The following is a 17800-nucleotide window of genomic DNA, read 5'->3' as shown; positions in this document are numbered from 1 at the left end:
TACATGTTGCCTTTGTACTGCAGAAAAGTTAGACTTGCACCAATTCTGTTGACATATAGGCTAACAGAAGCATTAATTCTCATCTCAATTACTAAAAGACATTGCTACTGCAATTATTCTTATTAAGTGGTGTAATATTATTTGGCTGAGTTGAACTTCACAGATAACAATATTGTAACTATAATAGAGCAGTCACTCTCAGGCAAAAGCCCAGGACATCAGCCTGGTAATCGAAGGGTTCCAGGATTGATGCTTGGGATGGAACTTACTATACTGTTGTTTCCTTGAGCAAGCTTAAGAAACTCCACCCCTATTACTCCAGCCACCCAGCTGTAAAACTGAAACACAATGTGTGCACCAGGGTGCAGCTGAAAAACTGCCATCCCATGTGGCTACCTTGTATATGATGCCAATCCTGTGCATCCATACTGGCTTTTGTTTTTACCCATGCACAGTTCTTATCTATACAGACACAGTACATGATCATTTAAGATGCAAGTTATAATTGCATGTTCTATACTATTAGAGTGCTATTTCTTTAAGAACTAGTAGAATGCAAATAGAATTTCCATTCACAGATTTTATGATTACAAACTTTATTTAAGTTTTGAATTTCTATTTATAAAGTATTAAGTGAGGTGAAGAGCCATAATAAAGTTATAGGCCCCAATATATGCATGGTGTGGGGTGCCAAGCTGCATGACATGTGTACATTATCATTTGCCTTTTATATAGGAAGGACATTAAGTAGTGTAAATAACAATACAAAACAGAAGTACACTAAAAAGAATGACACTGGCAACATTGACAGCACTCATACAAACACTTCCTTCACAGCATTGAAAGTTGACTGCAAACTGAATGTAGTCTACAAAGGTAATTAATCACATTCTGTTCATCGTCAATGCAAACAGTATGCACACCTTGTCTAGCTCTTTCTTGATTAATAACTTCAATTTCGTTTTCAACTTCCACTGATTCAGTATGAGGTAATTTTACATAAATGATAGATGTATTGAAGTGAACTGCTTTTAAAATAGTCATGTTGAAAGTCACACCGTCAATATCAACAACGCTTTCAGTAAAAAGGTTCAGTGTATGGAGGCCTGTGTTCACTTGAAGTGTCTCTGCAAATTTGATAGCTGTTAAATTAGTGAAAGAAGTAAAAGACACATTAAGATTCTGCAATGTGGAATTTTTCTTGAGACATTCTCCAATGGCTGTTACTCCAACATCTTGTAATATATTATGTGACACATCTAGTGTTTGCAGTGCTGTATTCACACAAAGTGCTTCTGCAATTTTTACTGCTCCTGAACTGGCCATCCAAGTTGATGACAAATTGAGCTTTTGTATTGTATTGTTACATTTAAGGTTATTAGCAATGCTTATTATCCCAACATCTCCCAACCAGTTACATGAAATATCCAATATCCTCAGTGTTGTATTTATTTCGATAGCTTCTGCAATTAGCTCGGGTCCATTACCAATAATGCAACAATGTGAAATATTAAATTTTTGTATACTCTTATTATCTTTAAGGTATTTGCTAATAGTTTCTATTGCTTCATATGACAACATGTTGTGTGAAATGTTTAACTGCTGTAGTGTTTCGGTCAACTGGATAATTCCCTTACCAATAAGCTTACCACCTTCACTTCTAATATTATTTTCAGACATGTCAAGTTTCTTTAGTGTGCAATTGACTTTCAGACACTCGTGGAAATAAACAATGCCTTTATCATGTAAATTATTATACGAAATGTTTAGGCTTTGCAAACTCTTGTTAGCTTGGAGTCCTCCTGTAATCTCCTTTACGTCTTCTGGACAAATAAAGCATTTTGACACATCAAGATCTATAAGTGTTTCATTGTTTTGTAACAAATTACCAATAATCTTTCCACGTGGATAAAATTGATTATCAGAAACCACTAGTTTTAGTAGTGTAGTGTTTACATATAATGCTTTTGTTATTTCCTCCAATCCCCCCAAAATACCAATTGATGACAAAATGAGTTCTTGTAGAGTATTATTAGTGCGAAGGTAGCTACTGAGAGCAATAATGGCATCGCACGTATGACCTAAATACCAGCTGGAAGAGAGGTCTAGTTTTACAAGCCCTGTATTTAAATTTATGACGTTCATAAACTGTTTAATTCCCTCCTCACATGTTCCAACTCCAGCAATGTTCAATTCTTGCAAAGTGGTGTTATCCTTCAGGTTCTCACCAATAGCTACAACTCCATTATTGCCTATATGCTGGGAAGAAATGTCAAGTTTTTGTAGTGTTTTGTTGACTTGAAGCACTTCTGCAATTGTCTTTGCCCCTTCTGAAGTGACTTCAACACTAGACAAATCAAGTTCTGTTAATTTGGAATCATCCTTGAGACATGTGCTAAGAAGTACAGCAGCATAATTAGCATCGTTTAAACAACCAACTAGCCAATGTACTGTTTTATCCACATTGGTTTCACCAGTAACACCTTCTGGTGCCCCTGAATGTACATTGAAAAAGTGCAAGGTAGTTTTGATAGCAACTAGCCCATAATGAATAAATATGTCATTCCAAGAAGCACAAATTTCTAGTGACACATTAAGACCTTTGATGTACTGATCTATCTCAAGAGATCCAGGGTTTGTAATATTATTAAACTGAACATACAGAGATTGTAAAGCAGAATTTGTTTGAATTGTGTCTAGAAATGCAATTACACCTTCACTAGTCATGCGGTTACCAGAAATGTCAAGTTCACACAAGTTAGTACTGGGTCTGATTGCCTTGGCTATTTCCTTAGCTCCTCTGTTAGTAATTTGATTAAATGACATGCTCAATTTTTGAAGAGTAGAATTATCCTTTAAGCAACTACATATGGCTATTGCACCATCATCAAATATTTTGTTAATAGAAACATCAAGTTTTTGGACAGACGAGTTCTTACATAATCCTTCAGCAATAAAATGTGCTCCGACTGAACTGATTTGACAACACGACATGTTGACTTTTTGTAAGGTGCTATTAACTTTGATTGCATCACTGATAGCTTCTGCTCCTTTGTCATTTATGCCATTTTTTGAAACGTTTAATTTTACTAGTGAGGAATTTGCTAGAATTATTTCGGCAATTGCTATAGCTGAGATCTTATTTCGGGATATGTTTAATTCTGTTATGACACTGTTACTTAATAAGCAATCTCTAATAACTCTAACACCTGCATCAGTTATATGATTGTTGGAAACATCTAATACTTTAACAGTTGTATTATTTTGCAAACCAAACATTACACAACCTATTTCATGGTTGTAAAGGCCTTGATTAGAAAGGTTCACTGTTTCAGAGTTGCTGTTACTTACATTGTCATGCAACACCTTCACAGTAAGTACTTTGCTATAATCTGCAGCCTCATCATTTCTCACTGCTGTACTAATCAAGATGTTGTTGGTGATATCAATTGCATTCGATGCCATGGTTGCGGTAGATATGTTTAGAGTAGTCACAGTGCTATCACCTTCCATCAGTATATCTTCAACGATTGTTATGTCTTTTAATGTAGTATCACACAGTGTCAACGATATCAGAGTGGAATTATTTTGAAGACTTTCTTTTAGCTGTTCAGTGTATTCTTCTAGTCCAGACCCTCCACGTAGAGTTAAATCATCAACCAAACTGTATTTAATAACAGCACAGAATACAACCCATGGAGACGTATTTGAAAAATTATCATAGAGATCAACATATCTTAAGGTTAATATTTTGTCAGTGTTGTTGATGGCAAACCATTTTAAAACATTCATCAAGTCTTTTCCAAATACCCCACAACGATTGAAAATTAATGCTTGACATTGTATGTTAGACTTGGACAAAAACGAAATTAATGATAGAAAGTTATGCTGAAAAAATGATACACCATGAAAACTAATGTTACCATCTTTGAAAAGGGATGATATTACTTCAAGCATTTCTAGGCATTTTGCCTCAGTGTAGCACTGAAATAAATGCAAGCACTTATATTCATCTAGTTGACTGTCAAACAAAATCACTGAATCAGTGTGTATTATGTACGTGTCAATGAAGCGCAAGAATGGCTCGGAATTTACACCAGCTATTCCTGTGTACATCATCCACATATACTGGAAGAAGCCATTCCAAAATGTTTGCTGCAACAAACGAAATTGCTCAAGATTGGGTAGGGTTGATACATGTAGAGCAGCTAAATATTCTTGCATGGTGAAATGCAAAAAACTATATGAAGTAGTTGTACCTGCTCCGACTGTAGAATAGTATGGTACAGCTTGTAGTAAGCCAAATCCATTAGTGACATCTGGCATGTCAGAAATTTCAGGACATATCAGCATTATTTCATCAGAGGTAAATACTAACTGATGATGTTTCACACCTTCGTAAGCCAGTTTAGATAGCTTACAGATCACATTATAATATTTCTCAGGAAGATCTGCTAAGCTTTGTACTAAGTTGGACATATACTGTTTATGGGTCTTTTTCAAGCTTCTGTATATAGTATGAATTACAAACAGTTCATTTAATTTAGTTAAGGTCTCAGGTAATGTGCCCTGCTGGAAAAGGAACATCAGGATAGCTAAATGTAGAGGAATAAAGCAGAGATCATCAATTATGGGATTGTCCTTTAGATACTTTTCAAGCTTGCCCTTTTTATCAGGTGAATCTGTGAGTGACATTGTAATACACTTTTCCCTTTCTTCCTTTGTAAACCCAAAAATTTCGATTCTTCTATCTACATGGCCATGTAAACCAAGTGATGCTGTTGGTCGTGATGTGCATACAATCTTTGCCTTGGGAAAAACCTGGCCATAAATGAGGTCTAGAATAAATGGGTTCTTATTTTGTGGATACTCATCCAAGCCATCACATACAAAGGCAATTTGGAATCGTTTTGAATGCAACAGCGTCAGAGTACAATCAGCTACTTTATCATCATCAAAAACACTATTAATTGTTAAGAACTGTACCAGCTCCTTTACTGATCTGATCTCCCATAACTTAGGATTACGGAGAAACAACAAAAACAAAACTGTGACTTCTTGCAGTAATTTGCCATTAGCCCAAAGGAAAGCTATTTCTTTAGCGATTACAGTTTTACCAATGCCAGGAGCGCCTTCTATCAGAATACGCCTTGGTGGTACACTATTTTCTTTTTCTTCAGCAGGATCTGCTGCAAATATATCAGTGAGGTTTTTAGTCACTTTGGAATTACCAAGCCGTGGCCTTTTAGCCTTAGGCTCAGATGATGCCACATCATCTACCGCAGAAGCACCTTCTTCATGACGTTTGACTATTTCAATAAGTTCTTCCTGTGTACGTCCACTTTTATAGTGTATTAAAGTGACATTGACATTCAGTTTTATTTGATTAGGAGGCCAATCATCTCTATCAGGATCATATCTTATTGCTTTGTACACATCTCGATAGTAATCACCCAGAAAATCAATTATTGGTGGTATTTCTGTGGAATTGACACAGAAATTATAATTAAATGTGTAATGAGAAAGTAAAGAAGCTGACACAATGCTACAAAGTAACAAGACACCAATGGTCTATGAGGCCCAAGACACTGAAGTGACTGACACGTGCGTTAATAAAACTTATGCACATGTGTCATGTCCAAAGGGGGCAGTACTTCAGAGTGGGGGGGGGGGGGGGGGGAGAAGTCATGTGGCGATGTTATCTATGAAGTGTTTAAAAATCATTACCTCAGTGTGTACCTACCTTGGTATGCAAAGCACACTAGCTTGTAAAACATGCCAGTACTAGGAGTGTCTGGCAGGAAATGTTGAAATTTGAATGCTTTGAGATTGAATCAGTGAGCATTTTCAGTAGTACATGTGTATTTGGATAGAATATATCGTTAAGATACATCAGTAAATGAAGGATTTTCAGAGAGACTTATGTACTTGAGTATGTTTAGATATTTGTACATCTGTTAATATAGACAGATTGAATAAATTGTTTAGCAGAACCAACTTACAGTGGTCCCTCGATTCTTTGAACTCATTAGGTCCAGATAATTGAAAAGTTTGGATAATAGAAGCCCATTCATATATATATATGGAGCCCTGTTCAGTAACTCTAATAGAACACACACTTTAGACAATATACTGCAATAGATCAGTGTTTGGATAACCGAAAATTTGGATAACCGATGGCTGGATAATCGAGGGACCACTGTATTCTGTTTCTGCTGAATGTTCTATTAGAGTAGTTAGGTGATTGCTCTATTAGAGCATCTCGATTTCATGCACTTTCAATACGGATTCATGTAGTATTCCATTCTGGCATAACCTTTAGCACAAATCCTACTAAATCAAGGCAAAGTAGTTGGCTGATGACCAAAATGAGGTACAATAGTTGCTATACTTTAGCCACTGGGCATTGGAAAAAGTGAGGGAGGCAGCTGCCTTCTCTCTCTATTTCTTTGCCCCTGAATTGTTTCCTACTTTAAATGAGATTTTAAACCAGTAGATTGTGTGTGTTTGTGTGTGTGTGCACGCTCTAGTTTCCTTAAGTTCTTGAATTAAAAAAGTGTGTGCCGCTTTTCATTTAACAACCTATTAAGTAAATTTACAGAATTTGCCAAACTTTAGTTATGCCAAACTTTTGTCAGTTACAGTACATAGCTATAACTCTTGTAAAGAGTGTCTACAACCACAACTACGTATGTGTTTCTTCAACTTACCATTGATGTTAGAATTGCTACTACCAGCAATGACAGGGCTAAAATTTGTAACAGCAAATTCATCAGGAACTGTGATACATGACACATATGTAGATAAATACATTAAACATATTTATGTATTACATACGTACTTATGTAGCATTCCTTTATTTGTTTTGAAACTGCCTGTAATTCAGCCATGTGGAAAGCAGAAGCAATTCGACACCAGCAACACTCAGAATCAGCAGTCATCTTTAACCATGTGGAAAACATTCGATAACATTTCTCTTGAACAATGGAATAGTTCACATCAATGGTGTCCACTTGCTCTTCTCGCAAATCCAATTCTAAAGCAACTTTCTTCCAACAAGAAGATATTTTGGCACTATATCTGACAAGCTCTTTTAGATTTGGTTTGCTTTTCTGATGCCCTACACAGAAATAAAATCCGATTTGCATATCCTATGAATCATAATAATTTCAATGGACAAGATACATTTCCTAGCATACAATACACATGCACTCATAAATACACATTTCACACATGACTGATTATTTAAAGACTAAACCATGTAAGCGTATAGAAGCTAAATAAGAAGCATTGTCAAGGGCATAGTCAGGGGGGGGGGGGGGGGGGGGGGGTTCGGATGGTTTGGACGAACCCCCCTTTCAGAAGCAGAATTTTTAATTGAAAATCACACCAAATCTTACAGCCCTGAGCCCTCCCAGTAGCTACTTGCATACTGGCACAGCTCAGTACTATTTGAGGGTCACATTGCGAATCAAGTAATGCATCACATGATTAATTGCGAACGTGATTCATGATGAAAGTGGTGAAGGACTGTTGGTTCAATTGGTTGAGACATATTACAAGGTAGCAGCTGTGATAAACTTGAGTGGTCATGTTATATGTGTGTCAGGTTAGCACAGACTGTGAATAGTTGGTGTATCTGCAATCAATCCAGCCACCATGAAAATATGGACGATTTGTGTGTCCTAACTATCAGTTACTGACTCAAAAGTGAGGCGGCCATCATGCTTTCACCTATTTTTAGCCTGTTACACAGCGTTACAAATGAAGACGTCCCTGCATTCAATCCCGTCACCACGGAAAAGACAGATGATTCCTGAAGCCATGCATCATGCTACTGTGAATCGACACCTTGGATTGTCAGCCTATTACACAGCTTTACAAATGAAGACGTCTCTGCAATCAATTCAGTCACCACGGAAAATACAGATGATTCCTAAAGCCATGCATCAGGCTACCGTGAAATGACACCTTGGACAGAAATGGGACACAAAGGAGGACAAAGATAAGTTCCATGATGCATACATTTTACGTGCTGTGGTATGCCATAAGGCACACCTAGTGATGAAGCGGCATCATACAGAGAAAAAATCAAGCCTTTAGCCTTAGCCGTTAAGGCCCGTTATCGAGTTACGCTTGTCTGAAGGCATCAGGTAGGCAGTTAGGCAGTCAACAGAAAATTCCATTGATAACTTTTTAAAAAATGTAGCTACCCTATTGGAAGCATTTAGGGTCGCACTGAAGGCAGTTTTGGGCTTGGTTATACCTAACCAACACTGCTAAAGTACCAGGATGGTATTGTGAAGCTTGTTTTTGGGTGATATTTTTGGCCAGAAAAACCCACACCCCTAATATACAATACTACCGTACTGTATGATGATTTTGCTGCTGAAAAAAAAAGCAAAAAAAAAGCTGAAGTACAGCAGCTGGAGTACTGATAAGAACTATCAGCAACCAGAATTACGTTAAGTTAAAATTACGGGAAGAGCAATTTAAATTACAAGAATAAAATTAATTACTTAAACAATTGGAGTGGAACTACAATACAACATGATAAGTACAATAATTATTGTCATCAAAGTTTGAAGTTGCTGATTAACTGTCTCGTTAGTGACAAATCAAGATTCATTGGAGGTAAAGATGGAGTAGACGATTGAACATAAAAATGGTGAGAGGAACCATATTTGTGTGGTTGTGAGCTAACTTTAAGTGAAATGAGAATTGTCATTTCGTTTACAATAGTTCTACTCTGGCACTATAATTTGGTATGTGCGGATTCACCAGTCATAATAATGTTACAAAAAGTAAACAAACAAGTACACTGTATAAGGAAAAATTAGGTATTTTTAAGCTTGATTAGGGATCATAGAAAAAAAAGTAGGGAAACAAGGGAGGTCGCCTGGAGGCTACACCTGCAGATGTACTAGTGGACATTTAATCCCTAAGTCATACAGAGGATTCCATGAATTTACTAGAAGCTGCATACTAACCCGCGCATGCTAAAAATTTTCCCAGTTAAGGAGACCGGGCATCCAAGAATTTCCGTGAATATTTTAGAAACCGTATTTACAGAAGGTTTCAGGAATAATTGAAAGAGTTCTGGGGTGGTTAGTAGTGAAATTAAAGACTACTTGTCAAAAAATCTTGAAGGAAAGTTCATAAGAAGGTACGCTAAAATATTATAGCCTTAATTCACAAGAAACCTTGGTCCGAAAGCCATGATTTGTTCTGTAAGTCGTAGTTTCACAGCTACAATCCGGAAATTCCTTACACAGTACCCCTATGAACCTGTCAACAATATATGTGTGTTTCAGCCCATTTGCACTGCTCACTATTGAGATGTTAACACTACACCCCATAATTTAACCAGGATTGGTCCTGAAGCATGGGGAGTTGTTCACAGCATCTCAAAAATGAGCAATGCTAATGGGCTGAAACACACATATATTGTTGACAGGTTCATTAGGGTACTATGTAAGGAATTTCCAGATTGTAGCTGTGAAACTACCACTTACAGAACAAAAATCACAGCTTTCGAACCAAGGTTTCTCACGAATTAAGGATAAGATAAGTGCGGGTAATTCCAGACAGCGGCTAATTCCGGACACTTAGATCATTCTCAACAATGGTAGAATCTCTGGGCCTATAATTTGGTATGCTAATGCAGTGTCCTATGGCCTATCTACAAACCAAAATTGAAGCGAATCTGTTATTTCACCACGAAGTTTGACACAAATTTGTAGCACAATCACGGATAATTTGGTTCACAGCCCAAGCTCATATTTTGATTTTCAAAGATTTATATGAAGATACCCTCAGCTAATTGCATACTAAAAATCGTAAGAATCCATGCAGCACAGGTGGAGTGGCAGTCGATTTTTCAGCAGTTATTCGGTTGAAATACAAAGAAAATATTCTCGAATTACATAAACTTTTAAAAATACGCACTGCTGCTTTCTCCTAAAGGCTGTTTGGTTGAAATACAACGAAAATATTCATGAATTATATAAACTTTTAAAAATATGCACTGCTGCTTTCTCCTAAAGGGTATGAAGTTTCTACTTGATTTATAAGCTGCAGATAAGTGGTACTTTAGCCTTCATCCTTCAAAAAGGATTGGTATAACCTGTGGAAGGTGCTACTTGCTTGTTATTCGAAGTGTCCAGAATTAGCTGTATGTTGCATTTTTACACGCTGTTAAATTTCGGCTCATAACTCCTCAGCAGTCGATTGTATCGAAATGAAATTTGTACCACAGATGCACCATTAGATAGGCTTTAAAACAATTCCTAGAATTTGTCTTATTTCATTGTGAGTGCAGTGTTAAATGGATTTTACTAAAAAGTGTCCGGAAATACCCTCATTTACCTTATTTTAGCATACCTTATCAAGATTATACAGGTTAGTATGCATTTTCTAGTAAATTCGTGGAATCCCCTATATGACTTAGGGATTAAATGTCCACTAGTAGATCTGTATCTGCAGGTGTAGGTGGCCCCCTTTGTTCCCCAACTTTTTTTTCTATGATCCTACAAGGGGTAGTCACTTCCATACCGCCAATTGGTGCGCTCGCAACCGGGATCAAAAAGTTTGATTGCCAAAATACTGCCGTGATCACTTGATTTCATCTTTCCAAGAACCTTGATTCTTGATCGTCAACCGTAAAAGCTTAGTAAATTCTCATGTTGCTCAAAGTTAGCTTTATAAAGGTGCTTGATCGCCACTTTTGCGGACGCTTTGATCGCTTGATACACTGCAAAAATACCCCTTGATCACTTGATTAAATCTTGATCCCGGTCGCAAGTGCATCAATTGGTGGTATGGAGGTGACTACCCCCTTGTCCTATTAAATCAAGCTTAACATTTGTAGTTTTTCCGTATACTTGCAACGATAAGACAGGTTTTCCCTAGTCTGGCGGCGCCCACCCCTTCGCATGGAGTAAGGGTCTGGTTTGCTTAGTATCACTGAGTTGTTCTGGAGGAATTTAATTTGAATGTAATGACGTAACAAAAATGGTCTTAACGGAAGTGCCTCACTCAAAATTGTGGCAGTGATATTGAACTTCCTTCGCCTTTACACAGGCGAAAGTGGATTGGTCTACTTTTATAGAATAGACATGTCTCCCTACCTAGGAAATCAGAGCGTAACCTGGGTTTTTCGCGTATCAAACAAGGCGAAAAGCCCTTTCCGAAATAACACTTTCTTCTCTTTGTTCTTTATTAGCTAACTCCTTTTGTTTCTTTCAGTACTATTAGAGCATTTGATTCATTCTTCTGACGTAACATAAACAAAAATGCGCTGATTAAACGTGGAGCGTTCTGATTGGTTGCACCAGTTTTTGGTAATCCGGTACAACTCCACTATACTAAGCATACCAGACCCTTACTCCATGCGAAGGGGCGGGCGCCGCCACACTAGGTTTTCCCCAGTCAATGGTTGAACCCTATGATAGGTGCATAATCCATGTCGACAGCACACACATTTTACACCCAATCTATGTATAATTCAATGTAAATCTCGCCTGCTCCGTTAAAAAAAAACAACAAAACAAAACAAAAAAACTGAATAAAAACTTACCCGGACAATGGCTAGTTACATTTTCGCCCTCCATTCTGATACGTAACACCCAGTTTCCTTGTGATCGATGCTTAAATCACAACCACTACGGCTGTACCGTGTACTAGGGAATCGCTAAGTTCACCCTATTCCATGTTGAGTCACGTGATCTTCTGTTCTTATGTTCTATTAATAGAACTAAACACTGACTGCTCGAATTTAATAGACATATTATCGATCGTAGTATATTTTGTGGAAGCCTGAAGAGTTGGACGGATGAAAGCGACTACCCTTCCATATCTCATCAGTCCCCCTCAGGTAGTGCATATGAAACTTGTGACTCGCCAGTACAGAGAAATTACTACACATTGTGACACCAATCATAGTATTATCTGTGCCAGCTAGACTCAGGTGATGGCAGAGATCAGTAGAGCTAATAGAGAACCTGAGCTTGGATTGAATATAATGTAAGATGCACCTATATCGATGTTGTGCTTAGGTGTGAACTTGTCAGCCTGCAACAGTGCATACAGTGGGACTCCTGACAATTTTTTTTTGTCTTATCCCCACCAGATGTGGAACTGTAGTCTGCAAAGTGCCCGCACATCCAGCACACAATTAACATCAGCAAGTACATATTCTGCGCAATTGAGTTTTGTCAAGCCACTGCAAGCATTATGTCTCCCAAAGCCAATAATACTTTGCATAAGGTGCTACATACACCTGAATACATGGTTCATTGGTATCTGATATGATCCATTGGTATCTGATATGATCCATTGGTATCTGATATGATCATCTCTGGAGTATACATGTACACGCATGGTATGGAATCCTTGCACTGCCTCAAAGAAGTCCAAACTGGAAGTTCGCTAACGCTGTCCAGCACATGTAAAGTGGGCATTTAAGTGTCCTTGATCTCTTGCAAATGTAAAGGAGTAAATTTCAGATGCATATCCGAAAGAGTTATGTTGGTCTACCTTTTTGTCACGAACTAAGATTATTGTTATTATATTATTGTGTACTGTGCAGGAATCATGTATGATTATAATGCACAGGTGTAATTATAAAAGTGTCCAAATCTTTACAAAGCACAATGTATGTGGAAGCGTTAACAATGTTCTGGGGTAGATTATTCCATAGTTTAATCACTGAAGGGAAAAAGGAAAATTTAAAACTGTGCACTCTAGTATTTTACTGGCTTTACTAGCAGCTTGTTTTGTGTGTTGTCCCAGTTAAGGTGTTGATCAATGACTACACCTAGATATTTAGCATGAGTGACCTCTCTGATTGTAGAGTTGTCAATGTGGTAAGTGAATGGTATGATGTTTATCTTGTTTGTTATTTGTAGGAAATTCACATTTAATTGGATTAAAGGTCATAAGCCACTTGTGTGCCCACTGTGTTAAGGAATCAAGATCACGTTGTAATTGATGGCAGTCCTCCACGGAGTAAATATTTGAGTAAAGTATAACATCATCAACATAAAATCAAACTTTACTTGAGACATGTAAAGGAAGGTCATTGATGTAAATCAAAATAGTAATGGAGCCAGAACAGTTTCTTGTGGTACACCCGCATTACATGAGTCACCTTGTTTATTATTTAACATCACTTGTTGTGATTGATCAGAAAGAAGTTCTTAATCCAAGTCAAAAGAGGTCCTTTAATACCATAAAATTGTAACTTGTGGAAGAGACCAGAGTGGGAACCTTGTCAAAGGCTTTACAGAATTCAAGCAGCAACACATCACACTGTCCTTGTTGGTTTAAGCATTGTGCAAAATCATTTGCTGTTATAATTAATTGTATCTCACAACTCCTATGCTGCTGGAAGCCATGTTGTTCATCTCTTAAAGCTTGATGATTATTCAAATGTTCAGAGTAGATAACATGTTCCATGATTTTTGAGCACATACATGTTAGTGATACAGGACGCTAGTTGGCAGGGTCCTTCTTACTGCCTTTTTATATACTGGAACTATCAGAGCAGATTTCCATAAGTCAGGTATGGCTCCTTGGTTTAGTGATGTTTGGAAAATTATAGAAAAGGTTATAGAAAGGGCAGGGGAAATTTCATTTGCTACCTCTTGAGAAAGTAAGATGGAAGATTGTCTGGGCCCTTTGTGGGGCTTAAAGTTGTGAAGTAATTGAGATACCCCATCAGACTGTATGTGAATTGGTGGAATTTCAGGAAGAGGGTTACCTTCTAATACTGGTACTTTAGTAGTGTCTTCTTGAGTAAAAACTGAAGAGAAATATTCAGCTAGAACATAGACAAAGAGTGCAGTCCTCCAATAAAATACAGTGTTCACAAAGTATCTGTAAGAATTGATAGTGCATGGAACAAGGGATACAGAATGTGTGTAAATACAGGATTTGCATTAACTGAAAGTATGAAAAAATTGTTCCGATTATAGATACTGCACATTACAGACGTTGGGTCAAAATTCCATCTAGGCTTGAATCCGTTGTACATGCACATTTTCTTGATTTAACTTTTCAGTATTTGACTCTTTGTATTATTTGTTTTGTTTTATTGGTGTCCATAGAATCTTTGACATGTTTATTCAACCAGTTTTGTAGATTATTGGATTGTTTAAAAAGCTGTTTTGACATTAATGGGTGTGTTAATTAGACATTGATCACCACATTTATGCCACTGTGTTCTTTGTACTATTGACAATAATGTGTATACACATGCAATATATTTTGGTTATATAAACGCTCTTAGATGAAATAACCTCCATGATAGTGCAGGGCTATCATTAACGTGGCAGCAGAGCTCTGCTATTAACTTATTTTTATGCATATACATGTACAGCGAAAATCTGGACACTTAGTAAGGTATCACTTAAACATCTTGATAATCAGGACACTACAGTCAGTTGGTTCCAACATCCATACCCTTAATACAAAGGTTTCACTGTATACATTCAGTTGCTCACATCAAACAGTAAGTGGCAATTTATATAAACAAAACAGCCCAATTGCAACTTAGTCTTGACATACAAGAATGATGCATAAGTAACACTATAGCTACTTGCTCATACAACCTGGTTAGGCTTTTAGTGATCCTAGATGGTCAAGGTTTAGGATTAATACTCCCACCGCATAAAGCATAATATATAGCCTGTAGAGGTGGGACAATATAGGATTGGAAAGTATCAACAGTATACATAATACATTGGCTTAAAATATCATGATACAATAATAATTGCGATAATTATTAGAAACCAGTACATGTCAGATTTTCTTAAAAGACAGATCATAATACTAACATTTTTGTAAATTAGCATCTACATACTTTCTAATATTCATGTCAGTACACCAGATAATTATGTTGCGATATGTCAATCTAGTGAAATTTGTATTGATTCGCTCAATATGGTGATTTATTGATATCATTGTCCCATCTCTAATAACCTATTACGCTGTAAAGAACATCATAGTAGTATGCAATACTTATAATATATAACCAAGGGAAGATCACGAACTGGAGCGCATTCAGTGAGCATACTAGCTGTAGTGAGTAACATCTTCACACCACCATTCTTCTTCTACATCCTTTTCTATATCACCAGCAGAGGTGTCAAATAAACTTTACACAGTGTGTTTGTATTTGAATAATATCATTAAATCTTTATACCACAAGAATGTACTAGTATGTAACACTGATAGCTATATTACAGTAATATAAAAGAGCAGAAGTAACAAACACAAGGAGGCACAACATGCCATACACGTACCAAAAATGACAAAATTCAACTTGTGAGTTCAATCACAGAACTCTGATCATGAGTGCCTGCTAAAATAGGATGATCTGTGCAAACTTTTCCAGTAGTCAAAGACACAACTGCATCATAATGATGATTTTCAAAATACATAAGTTCAAAGTGGTCTGGCATCAGTAAAGCAATGCTTGCATCAACATCAGGTAATACAGGAAATCACAAATTGCATGTTCTTGAACTACAGATGGGTCTTACCACTCTCCATTTAAAGCCCTCTGAGTCTTCAGTACAATAAAATACTGGCGTTTGAAATATAGTGGCAGTAGCAAGTACTTCAACATGGGTAGCCCAAGTTTTTGGTTCCCATACATGTTTAATTTGCTCTTCTATTGTGGCTTCGTTTACACCTGGGATTAGATAAGTTGAAAAAATCTCTTTATTTAGATTTTCCATATGATACACAACACTCTGTACTGTGGGGTGCTCCTCTTGTGTTCCAAATAACTGATAAGAAATTCATCTATAAAAACAGTTTCCATTGCCAATCATCGTTACTATTGTTCGACCAATGTTTGTCATAAATGATAGTATGTTGTCCTAATTATAGAATAAATAATAACAGGTAAAACCATTTGTCATTAATGTACCGTCTTTTTGCTGTTATTCCAAGTAGATATCATGGTACATTTTCGTTTGACACAGCATTACTTCAGAGTGCCTGGTCCACCATACTTAGGCTTATCCTTACAGTATTTACAGACACCACATTCTTTTTGCTGTGCATCCTGAACACCTTCGACGTACGTTTCTACCTTCTGTTCTCCTTGCATTTTAATACCACTAGCCTACATAAAAACAAACATCAATATTCACTTCAGAAAATTGCACATCAATATAGCTTACACTTTTGGCCAACCTATCTGCCTTAATTCCAACCCTTTTTGAAGATCTTTTCTTTCTTTGCTTCATTTTCTTCATGGTAGAACACTGCAAGGTCAATTTAGCTCGTCTTATTTTTCTACATGCATATTGCAATAAACTCTTTGAGTTTGGGCCCAACAATAATCCTTCAGACTTTGGGAGCTGTGTATGATACTTCCAATATAAATCATTCAAGTTAATCCTCAGCTGCTATGCTAATGGAACATCAGCATCTGTCAAATTATATGTGAAATTTTCAATCGTTTTCAGAATGATGCGAGCTTTGATAGATTCTTCAGTGATGTTAAGTTTCTACATAAATACCAACAAGTGTAACAAATGCACAAGTGTACAGCTAACCACTTTAGTCATAACAAATGTAGACAAGTACGTATTAGCTGACTCAGAGTTTATTTTACTATAAATATTTTTTTGTTTTACAAATGGCCCTATATAGCCAGGCCTAATATATTTTGTGGAATGGACTTGCAGACTGGACTCACAGACTGAGCTGGAAGCAGCTTAACAATAATCCAGGCATTATCTATCTCTTGTAACATTGGAGTCACTATTAACTGCAGCCTACTGGAAGAACAAGATAATGCCTCCATTAGAAGAGATAGGCAATCCCTGGATTATTGTTAAGAAGCTGTTTCCAGCTCAGTCTGTGAGTCCAGTCCACGAAATACATTAGGCCCTATTAGCCATGAAAAATACCCTAGTATTTAATCTCAGATAGCCAAGTTAAATCAAGACACACGGTAGTGTGTCGTGCGGCCCAAGAAGCCGGCGCGGAACAGTATATTGACAGGAAGAAAGAAAACGCAATTTTCGCACCTCCGTAGCTCTGTGCTGCCTTGATGAAACAAGACGATTTTTGCTGTGGACACTAACTCCACCTTCAGTACTCCACATTCCAAATTTGATCGAAATCGCTTCAAGTGTTCCCGAGATATGCGACTTCAAAAATTGGCTTAGTTTCTTCGTTTTTCTTCTTATTTTTCTTCCTCTTTTCGCACACTTACAAAAACTGCTATAAAACGCGAACGCCATATCTGATTGCCTTGAAATTTAGCACACAGAAGGGGGAGTACAAAGGCGCATCTCGGTACCGACATTGGCAGGAATACGATAAACAGGCTAAGAGTTATGATTGATTATTCACGAAAAATAACACCAATATGTTGTCACGCCTACAGAGTAAACCGCATATGGGAAGAAGCTGAAACTTGGTGGGTGAATAGGTTAACTATTGAACCTCAAACCTTTTGTGGTTTGAAAGAAATCGAGCTAAAAACCAGGAAATACAACGAAAAAACCAACAGTATGTAACAACTACGCAATCGAGATTAGCTAATAAAAAACAACTGCTTGCCACGCCTACCAGATAAACCGCTTGGGGTAATGTTTTGAAAATCGCTGTATAGATGGAGTAATCATCTTAAAAAGGCTCTTCAATGGTGTAGAAGAATCAGACATAAAGCCACGGAGTTATAACACGAAATCCAACTTGGCGTAGCAAGTGCGAGATTGAGATACTCTAATAGAGCAGTCATCCTAATAGAGCAGTCACCCTGAAGAGAATTCAA

At 37.1% G+C, this 17800-nt stretch overlaps 1 protein-coding gene and 1 long non-coding RNA gene across 2 annotated transcripts; both read right to left on the bottom strand.

Annotated features, from left to right (window-relative positions):
- Nucleotides 1-579: 579 nt before the first annotated feature.
- Nucleotides 580-11733, bottom strand: LOC136249297 (protein NLRC3-like). Its single transcript, XM_066041259.1, has 4 exons — nucleotides 11579-11733; nucleotides 6842-7120; nucleotides 6711-6779; nucleotides 580-5480 (listed from the first exon to the last, which is right to left on the bottom strand). Exons 1-4 carry the CDS (start codon nucleotides 11610-11612, stop codon nucleotides 832-834), a joined length of 5031 nt encoding a protein of 1676 aa, XP_065897331.1. The 5' UTR covers nucleotides 11613-11733; the 3' UTR covers nucleotides 580-831.
- Nucleotides 11734-15218: 3485 nt separating this feature from the next.
- On the bottom strand, nucleotides 15219-16584 carry LOC136251716 (uncharacterized). The gene is made up of 3 exons (XR_010699165.1): nucleotides 16194-16584; nucleotides 15938-16135; nucleotides 15219-15887 (listed from the first exon to the last, which is right to left on the bottom strand). It is a non-coding gene; the product is annotated as an uncharacterized lncRNA (long non-coding RNA).
- Between the last annotated feature and the right edge of the window lie 1216 nt (nucleotides 16585-17800).

This window comes from Dysidea avara, chromosome 3, assembly GCF_963678975.1.
Source record: "Dysidea avara chromosome 3, odDysAvar1.4, whole genome shotgun sequence".
Taxonomy (NCBI): Eukaryota; Metazoa; Porifera; class Demospongiae; order Dictyoceratida; family Dysideidae; genus Dysidea; species Dysidea avara.
This window is presented reverse-complemented; position numbering and strand designations above follow the sequence as displayed.